Genomic DNA, 10371 nt, shown 5'->3' with positions numbered 1-10371 from the left:
CTTATCACCAAGATCTAAGTTGAAGATCCTGATTTCAAAATCCTCTAACTGTGGCGCTGTCAGCAAACTCGAAACATCCACGAACGTATTACTGAAATAAAGTTTTATTTTTTAATTGTAAAAATGTTCTGCTGTTATATTATAATCAAGACTCTTTTTAATATTAAGAGGATAATGCAAAATATGGACATACACTTCTAAATTAAGAGTAAATTCCAGATTCTCAGTTTTGTTATGCATAGTTCTTGACAAAATTAAGTATTCTTACCCCGTATTGAACCACATAAAATATTTTAAATGGTTGATGAACGAAATGGGAACGTTATAGCTGGGCATGCTCAAGTTTTGCAGCAAGAACCACTCGAGGTTGCGGCACCAGCCAAAGACTTTTTCCAAGGTCAACCCTGCTGCTATATTTGAGCGACTGGTGTCATCCGATGCAATGGCCAACCGACTCAAAAGGTGTCCATTTCCCTCGAGGAAACATTCCAACGCGTGCGTTTTATGTTCCCAGCACCGGAAAACGGCGGATCTCAGCTTCGGCAAATGTGGGAAACGGTCAAGTTTGAGCTCATCCTTGAAATTTTCGCAGAAAATCTGTATATTTAGAAGAGATTTATTATTTATCATTTTGTCAGCCAAGAGAAAATAATTTTACCGTGAGTTTTGTTGCGTGGGGCTGCGTCTTCAAGAATTCTAGGTCTTCCACGCTCTCTGGTCTGCCAAATATGTGATAATGCGGGCCAGGGCCTAAATCATGGTACTTGGGTCTAGACAAATCCTTGTCTAACGTGACTGAGATGTTTCCAGAAGGACGAAATCCGATGGTGTGAAATAAAAAGCCGTCGTTGAGGAAATCGATTTTTTGCTCGCCTTCCAACCTAAGGTGCAAAACTTGAATGACCTGCAGGCCTTTGCAGTTCTTCACAATTTCCTTTAATTCAGAGTGCAGGACGGTGCCTCGTAAGATTTTAAGCTCTGACAGATTATTCAAATTGCTGAACGATGCGATTTCATCACGACAAAGCCGCGAATCTAGTCCAGAGTGGTTCATTTTTAATTCTTGCAGATTTGGAGCTTTTTCAGCGAGTAGTTGGAGAACCTTGAGGGGTTTAAAGATGAGTCGCAGAGAAATGAAATTTTACTCCCGTCTAACCTTCAAGAAAGGAAATTCGGCGTCTGCAGTGCTTGAAGTCGTCTTTAGATTTAAATTGAACATTTTCTTCAGTCCACTTGTTTCAATTGATTTAGTTTCGCGACTCAAGAGGCTTGGAAAAGCCAACCATGATTTTTTAGTGCTGATGCTCAAACTGTCGTCACTCCAAACCAACCTATTAAACAATTCTTCTAGAACCATCTGCCTTGGATCGGGAGCTAGAAAATAAGTATTATAAAATATTTCACAAATATATAATAGGTTGCATTTAAAATGGAGTTCAAATCATTCTTGAATTAATTTTTTTTAATTAGAAAATTATTTTAAAGATAAAAATATATCGTTAAATTCATTTTTTTTTCATAGAAAAAGAGTTGAGCACGGTTTTTGCACTGCCAAAATCAAACTGCGCAAAATCTTCTTTGAAGTTAAATCCTTTTTCGCTTACCTAATTTTGTGGTCAAATTTTCGCCATAACTGTTGATATTGTCAACGATTGTCTTGACAGCCGTTTCCACCAAGCTCTTCGGATTTTTAATGTCCGACTGAAAGCATAAGTGTCCATTAAGTACATATAATTCTAAACGAGAGTTGCGAAGCTGGAAAATTATCAAGCAGAAACAAAGTATTGCAAATTCTAGAACAAAATTTTTATCAATTAATTGCTTCTTGCATTAAATAATTCAAATAATTTTCAATTATAGCAGCCCCTATTATGAAAAATGCTCCTTCTCGTGTGTGTGTCACGCGCATTTATCTGGGAATATATTGAAGACGAAACGAGCGTGCCGACCGTTTGTAAGCAAAATGATGTGCCGATTACGGACATCTTACCCTCTCTCCACGCTCGAGTAGGGCCGAGGAATCAAAATACTCAAATTACAGTCCAAAGTGTATTCAAAAACACCATAAGAATTGAAAGAAAAAGAGTTAATTTACCATGTTTGACGGGAAAATGCGGAGCGCTGTTATTAACACGTGTTCTCCTGCGAGCTGCAGATGATCGAAGCATATGACTGCGGCTAGTTACGAATGCCACATCCCCTTCGGAGGGGGTGCGTGGCGCTAGTTGGAAGGTTATTCAGAGGGTTGCCAGCTGATAAGGCAAAATAAAGAAAAAGGTTTCAGAGGAAGGTTCTTAACAAGAGCAAACAATCTAAAAAGGGTTTTATTTAAACGCAGAGATATAATTAGTCTAACTATTTATGGTCTCAACTATTTATTTGCCATAATTAGATTTCAATACCGACACCATATTGAATGAATAAAATGTTTGGCTTTTTGTTTAACTCCACTGCAAACCAAAGAGATATATTGAATAATTTTTATTCATTTTATAATATAATTATATATTTTAATGCTCTTTTAATTTATTTGATGTTTTATAAGGAATTTATAATGATCTACGCACGATTTTAATTCAGTTTTTGCAATTGAGATAGCAGTAATTTATGCTTTATAGTTGGAAAAATGTTAGGATTACATACTTGGTATAAAGATAAATAATGAGCAGAACATGTGAGCATGCATATCTTTTTATTTCAGTCTAGGTCTCTAAAAATCATCATTTTGACAATACAAAGCGCGCGGCCATAGGAAGCTATTCTAACTATACTGATTTGTTCGCGTGTTTTATGTCTGTTTTTATACATATAAAATAATTCTACTTACGATAGGGATTTAAAGAATTTAAAATCAACTTCGATCCATTTTTGGTAGATTGGCTCCTGATTGTTCAAGTTCCTGCTTCCCATGTTTAAATTATCCAAGTCGATAATCACTTCCGATCTACTAGCTGCGAAACGAACGCTTTCATAAATATTATAAATTAAAGGAATATCAGCCGTGCTGCGTTCGTAGCAGCGACGAATATTATGGATGACTCGCTCCACATTTGCGACGTGTTTTCAAAATTCTACAATACGTTTCCCTCCAGTGTGAAATTTTTTAAATTCCATCACGATAGATGGAAAGTGTTTTTAGAGAAATCCTTAAAAATTGTGTGCAACGACGGAGCGGAACTGTGTTTGTTTGTTTATTCTCACTGTGCATAATCTTGAAACAAATTTCGGAATAAGCTGAGCATTTTAATTTTTAATCATCCTTTCTAAAGCAATAAATAAAACTCAATAAAATTAGCTAAATAATAAATCTGATTATTTCCTGTTCAAATAAAGAATGCAACCCGCACAGAAAGACTGCTTAGCGGAACAGTATCGGTTGAAGAGCAAGGCAGGCAAGCCAATTAATACCATGATTAATGTACGTAAGCTCCACCTCACACACCACGTTGACCGAGTTGAAGTGCAGCAGCTCAAGGTGGGACGCGGCCTTCAGCTTTAGCAGAGGGGACACGTCAGGTACCCTGGACAGCGACAGGCTCCGCACCGACGGCACCAGACCACACACCTGCACATTTTGAGCAATATTTTATATTTAATATGCAAATAAACACTAAATTTAAACAAAATAATGATAAATGTCCCGTGGAAACACCATAGAAACCTTTTCAATGACTGCCAGATTTTTATTTTAGTCCTAAATTATAATTAAGTCTGTAAATTTAGACGATCGGCTATATTTTTCTGAGATTCCAATCCAATGACCGCGCTAATCAAGCAATTTTAAGCAATCCAAACTTAATTTTAAAATGTCTACAACCATCTAAATTGACTCAAAATATGTAGGAAAGTTTCGCTTCTTCTTTCTTTAGCCTGTAGGGGTGAGCTTTGAGCACGGGAGGTAACTTTTTCTCCCCTCCCGTCGCAGCAGCGAATGTCAAACTCAATTTCCCTGCAGCAGCCAAGCAGTGCAAGCGCATCAATTAATTCTCAGAGCGCGGTCTCACGATTTAAGGTATTTATTTTTTATCAGCGATATAAAATGCAGTTCATTCTATTTGATAAAATTTATGTGATTATTGAAATATTTTTTTATTGTGAATTACAGTTCCTGCAACACGAGTGAATTGTAAAGCTTTGAGAACGTGTGTTGGCTGCAATAATTTGAACCTGCACTCAGGGTGAGCTTATTTTGTTGATATCTTAAATTTGTTTAAATGTGAGCTATTGATTAATTTTTAGATGAAAATGCATATTTTCGTTTATTAAAATTGAGCTAAAGTTAACGTGCTATTCAAGTTATTTATGAAATGTTGAAATTTTCCAGATCCAATATATCTGACCACCAAAGGAAATTGCTGGGAGTTTTTGAATTTCAAGCAGCGGAACATTTCCCCCCACAAGCCATACAAAACCCGCGGCAGGGAGGCCAAAGCTCATAATCAGTTGCAGCTCCTGAGGCTATGGATGAGCTGCCGGAAAGGCTAACAAGGGATTAAAGGTGGAAGAGCCGAAAATGAGGCCTCGAAAGGTGCTGCTGCGTGTTGGCGTTGATAGAACGCCGCTTTTCGTTTGCTCAGAGTGCAAAATAATGGCCTTCCCAGACAAAGATCTGCTTGAACAACATGTTTGTCTAAAACAATCAGTTGCTTCCCCTGAGGCTGAGGCTATGGAAGATGCTGATGTTGCACATTATGGCCAAAGGCTGTTCGGTTGCCAACAGTGCAACATGGAATTCCCAAACAACCTTCTGCTTCAACAACATCTTCAGGATTCTCACGAACTCTCTAAGTATATATGTGACATTTGCGGTGCGGTATTCAACTACAAATCAAGCCTGGGGAGGCACAAGAAGGTTCACAACTCTGAGTGGCCGTTCATCTGTTCGGATTGCAGTAAGGGATTCAACTACAAATCAAGCTTGGTCAGACACATGAAGGAGCACAACCCTGGGCGGTCTGAGCACGTCTGTCCAAAATGCGGCAAAACCTTCAAACGAAATTACGCCTTGCATCGTCACTCACGCATCCACAAAACCGAGAGAAATGAGTCGGAAAAGAAGAACGCAGCCAACTCAATATCCAACACGGACAAAGATTTGCTAAAGCAAAATCGGATTTCTTATGAAATCAAGTCATCAATCTGTGAAACTTGCGGCAAAAGATTCGAGTTCAAATCACAATTGAAAAGGCACAAGAAGACCGCCCATAGCCTTGAGCGGCCATTCAACTGTTTGGTGTGCAATAAGGGATTTAAGCGCACGGACAACCTGAAGCAGCACTTAGTCATTCACTCAGGTGAGAACAAGCATGTCTGTCCTGAATGTGGCAAGGCCTTCACCCAAAAAGGAAACATGATCCGACATGTACGCCAGAGGCACCCGTCACATCAAAAGAAATAAATGGGAAAAATTAACAATGCAGCCAATTCAACTTTAGCATCCGCAATTCATGGTTATGGAGATCGTGCCGTCAGCGGCCACACCCTCACCCACCGACGACCCCTCAATTGATAAACGTCTGCCAAAGCGATGAAGTCCGACTTTTTTCATCAAACACAAATAATCAAATCAAGAAACAAATAAACTGAAGTCGAGTTAGCGAGAAAGTTTGTCTATTGTTGGTGAAATTTGTAAACAAGACAATCTTCTTAACGAATCTTTGATACTATATTAAATACCAATCTCCACACTAGACATAAATTCATGCATTTTCATTTTCAAATAAAATCACAGAATGAACAACATGCTCGGTGTCTGGGCGAATCAAAGAATGAAGCATGACGGCATTAATTTTGTTTCCATTATCATGAGAAAAACAGTGTACTGAGGAAACCCTAGTGTTTCAAGCTGCCAATAGATGGCACCAGCGTATACTCGATATTAAGGCACCTCCGCTGTGATTCCAGACTCAATCCAGTCGCTTTTAGAATCATTATTTCTTTAAAAGTACTGAAAACAAAAATCAGTTCAGCCATTCGCTATGTAGAAACGATGGAAAATTTTTTTATTTAAAAAAATAGTATTTCACGATTCTACGGCGATTGGCTGAACCGATTTTGGTTTTCAGCAAGTCAAAAAAAAAAAAACAGTGACAAAAAGTCAAGAACTAGACTTCTGCTTTTCTTCTTACATATTAGCATTTAAATTTAAAGTAACATGTGTTATTTTTTATCAAATTTATTACTTCCTGAAATGGGGAAGGAAAATGCAAATCTTTTCAGAATATTAGAATGACTGTTACACTATAATATTCAAAGTGGAAATAAGAAAACCATTTCCGCGCTGCTCCGTCAGTAAATCAAATTAACAGAATAGATCCGAAAATTTCGATAAGTAATTCTATTTCCATCATAAACTGACTATATCTGACTATATACAAATAAGTACAACCGCGACGCTGCTCGCTTGAGAGCACACCGCCGCACACACAGTTGGGGGTGCACACCCTCTCCTCGCAGCCCTGGAGCGAATTTCGCGCGTCCTACGAGGAGCAACCTTCTTTTAATTCCATTTTCCCCTCCATCTCAAAATATTTTGCCCGTTTGACACATCTTTTAGCGTTTTCTGCGGGCCGCTTTTATCTCAATTTTTGAAGCGCATTATCGGTCTCTTTTTTAGCAGCGAGAACTGTGCGTGTTAGCTGCCGTAATTAGAAATGTGCTGAGTCTTCTCTCAGTTCTGTTTGGATCAATAAAAAACTGCGTCTTAATAGCCGCCCTGATTTTATTTTCACGCACGCACATTGTAGGAAATTTAATCGAAAATAAAAATTTGAATCTTCTCCAACTCTCTAGGGAAGCCATTCTCAAGCATTTTTTGTTGGTTCAAAAATAAAAATAATTTACACATAATATGACTTGCGATTTGAGGTTATGATTGGGAAAAGAATACAAATCAACACCAAGAACACTAATTAAAATTTATTACGGCTCAAATTTAACCTCGTAATTCATCTAATTCCAACTTTCCAATAAATATATCAACTAAGTATCTTTTTGGAAGTCAAATCTGCAATAGTCAGATTGATTTTTGGGAATATTAAAGGCAACATGGCGTGGAGATTTTAATTTGAGAAAATTTGACTAAAAAATTAATTTCATGACTAAAATTCTGAGAGTACCAGGCGGAGAACATTTATTGTGTTATTGACAAATAAAATTTTCTGATCGAAAAATTCTAACTAAACGAAATCCACAAAAGGAGTTTCACTTGTCAAGTTCTGGCGGAAAAGAGCGATGTTCGCAGATGGCCAATAAGATTGGTCACAGCCGAAACCAAAAGGTAAGCCTTGTACCTGGCCACCAATCGCTAGCACTGGATTCCAACCAAATGAATGATCTGGACCATTTATAAAGAAGACCTATAAAACATTCCGTTTGATCATTGCAAAATATATATATTTTTATCGCGCAAACCTGGCACAAGTCAGTAAATCCACTGCTATCCACGCAAATATAGGTCATTGTTGCGGGGTCTGAGGCCGAAGCGGTCGCGCAGTCGGTTTTGCTCATCACAGGGACAGTCACCTTCTTCAAGACAGGCTGTAAATATTTACAAAGGTGAATAACAACAAATAGCGAACACTCTGAAAATTCATACCGATGTTTCATAGAAAAAAATTAGCTGGGCGTCAGGGACGGTGGCCGTCAGGTTGTTGAAGTCACTTTCCCGGAGGGGACTAACGCAATTCATTCATATGATATTTTTAGTATGATTTTTTTAATTCTATTCATCCATTTAAATATGTATATAAAAGATCACATTTTCAAATGTGAAGCTGGTGTGACACTCTTTGGCCTGTTACTGACCTTAGAGGCGCCGTGACCAGGCACCAATATCGACAGTCAAGAGCTCCGTATATTTTACAGAATTGGCATTTATTCTTTTGAGCGTGAGACGAGCACTGTTTAACTGTAACGTGATTGTCGCGCCCTTAGCGCACCACTGGCTGACGCGTAAAACTGGCAGCCAAATGCACCCTCTCCCCCGAGTTATCGGAGAGGCTGCATTTGGGCTTCCTCTGAGATGGTTTTCCGACCTCTGCCGAGCATCTTCTCGCGTACGCGCCAGCCAGCCACAGTAATAAGTAAGCATTTTGTCAAAGTCTCGTCTGCGTTTTAATAATTAACGCAACGGAAAATATGGCCAATATCGCGATTGAAAGCATTTTTGTAATTGTTAGAGTCACTTACGTTTCAATAAAAACACATCATAAATCATTGTTTTACAGCAGTTAAACGGCGGTGTATAATTTCTACTTTTCCATTTATTTTGATAAATACCGAGAATTCAAAGATGATAACGTAATTAATAAAAAAGGAGACTAAATTTGTCGATCAGTTTGCAATTTTCAAAGCTTGCTAATATTTAGAGGAACTGTACTATTCATTTGAGTTTGGGAGTTGCTGAGAATATTCGGTCACGCGCGGTCTAGCCAGGCCAGCAAGACGCAGATTTTATTTTAAGGATTCCGGACTGCTCACAGACAGAAGGCAATTAATATTTTTAAAGTCTCAAAATTATATTAACTCGCTGCCGCGCCTGACAATGAGCAGCCGAGTTAATAATAATTATGACCGATTGTAGGCATTTTATTATTTAGCTGAGTTGAATAATATAGTTCAGTGGACCAGAGTTTAAGGAGAGAGTGATTTTATTGTTGGAAGCATAAATTCAAGGAAAATCATTGGTTCGGGTAAAATCCCCCTTGGTTTATTAGGGTTGCTACAGACTCTAGGACGCGCGCGGGAGAACTCTACGTTTTGGAAAAATTTGATGGACTTAAAATAAAGCGATGCTCAATTTTCTCCAATATCTGCGTTAAAATAAAAACTCCTTTTACATTGTTTGCTCTAACGTCAACAACCTTCCTCTTTAACCTTTTTCTTTCGCCTTCCCTGGCAGCTGGCAACCCTGTTAAACGCCTCTCAACTAGCTCCACCCTCCACAAGTGCATCGTACATCACTCTTCGATCTGCAGCCCGCTACAGAGCACGACTTAAGAACAGCGCTCAGCATTTCCTCTCCAAAAAATGGTAAATTAACTTATTTCCTCTCAATTTTTCTGGTGATTTGAATGCATTTGGGACTGTTACTTGTATGAAGATTGTTCCCTCGGCCCAACTCGAGCGTGGGGAATAAGTACATGTCCGTAATCTGTTAATCAATTTGGTCACAACGCACACGCGGCCGCACTATCGCGTTTCGTCTGTATTTTTTTTTATAAAATCTAGCCTGATGCGTGAACTTGGTAAGGGGCATCAATTGAATATTATTTGTATTTTGAGCAGTAAATTAATTTTCTATATAGTAAAAAACTGACCAAGGTAAAGTAGAAATTCAAAATTAACAAAACTCGCGCGTTTGCCCTTTGCAATGGTCACGAAAACACCTGCCAGCGGCGGCGGTGGCGAGCGTCTCGTGATCAGAGTGGCTGTTTTAGTCGATGTGTGTGAAATGCTCTTCCGCGGAATCATTTTTGCGCGCTAAAACTGACCCGCCAAAACGCGGGAGGCTGTCGGCCGGCTTCGACACCCAAAATAAAATCAACTCTGACTTTGAAAGGTGCTGTTGCTGCGGGCTTTTCATCTGGCTGGCTGGCACATCCCTGACAAAATTTTTATTCCCTAAAACACTTCTCAAGGAAACGACTCGCCGCTTTCAGGCCGATTTGGCTGCAATCACAATGCGCCAGAGGCACGGCGAAGGAGAGCCTTTTGTGTTACGCTCGCAGCCTTCACCGCTGCGATGCAGGCAAAGAGTCTCGGGTGCATCTCCCTTCACGAGCGGTTGAGCCTGCACTTGTTGCTTTTTGAGCGAGTTAAATAACATCTCAAACTCAACTATTTCCAGAGGGATTAATTAAAATTCAATTTAAACAAAACTAGTAGAACTATTTTAAAATAATGCTTAGATAATATTTTGTAACCAAATATTAAAAAAAATGAATGAATTTATTATTAAACGCATATATGCGTGCGACACTAATCCTACACAATCAATTCTTACAAGTCTTTGCTGCTGTTCTTAAACTAATTCTTTTTACATTGGCTGCGTCGGTCGTTGTCTTCCGCTTAAATAATTTTTCCACCATCGCGCATTTCCTTTGAAACCCCCGCCGCGTCAAAACACCCTCAGGTAGCGCGTCAGCTATACCTGGGTGTCGGCTGCTTACTCGCACTGAGGTGTTATTCTCCTTTGGGATAATTTCACAATAGGCAAAGAGCGCGCTTGCATTCCTTCCTTTTTCGTTTCGCAAGCTACATGTGGCTGCACACACGCACGATTTCTCTTTTTTGAACAATTAAACTCTCATGAATCTCGGCTCTTTGACGCTTCTAAATTGCTACTAAAATACACATCAAGTACATATA

General features: G+C 39.0%; 1 protein-coding gene across 1 annotated transcript; it reads left to right on the top strand.

Moving 5' to 3' along the window:
* Positions 1-4513: 4513 nt before the first annotated feature.
* On the top strand, positions 4514-5531 carry LOC135946383 (gastrula zinc finger protein XlCGF8.2DB-like). The gene is made up of 2 exons (XM_065494594.1): positions 4514-5362; positions 5436-5531. Exons 1-2 carry the CDS (start codon positions 4514-4516, stop codon positions 5529-5531), a joined length of 945 nt encoding a protein of 314 aa, XP_065350666.1.
* The last annotated feature ends 4840 nt before the right edge of the window (positions 5532-10371 follow it).

Source organism: Cloeon dipterum, chromosome X, assembly GCF_949628265.1.
Source record: "Cloeon dipterum chromosome X, ieCloDipt1.1, whole genome shotgun sequence".
Classification (NCBI taxonomy): Eukaryota; Metazoa; Arthropoda; class Insecta; order Ephemeroptera; family Baetidae; genus Cloeon; species Cloeon dipterum.
Note: the sequence above shows the minus strand (reverse complement) of the source record. Positions and strands in the feature narration are given on the sequence as shown.

Excerpts from the sequence above, each read along its gene's own strand:
- LOC135946383 (XM_065494594.1), top strand. The coding sequence starts at position 4,514 with ATGAGGCCTCGAAAGGTGCTGCTGCGTGTTGGCGTTGATAGAACGCCG. Across the intron at positions 5,363-5,435 it reads AAGGAAACATGATCCGACAT|CATCCGCAATTCATGGTTAT; the intron begins GTACGCCAGAGG and ends ATTCAACTTTAG.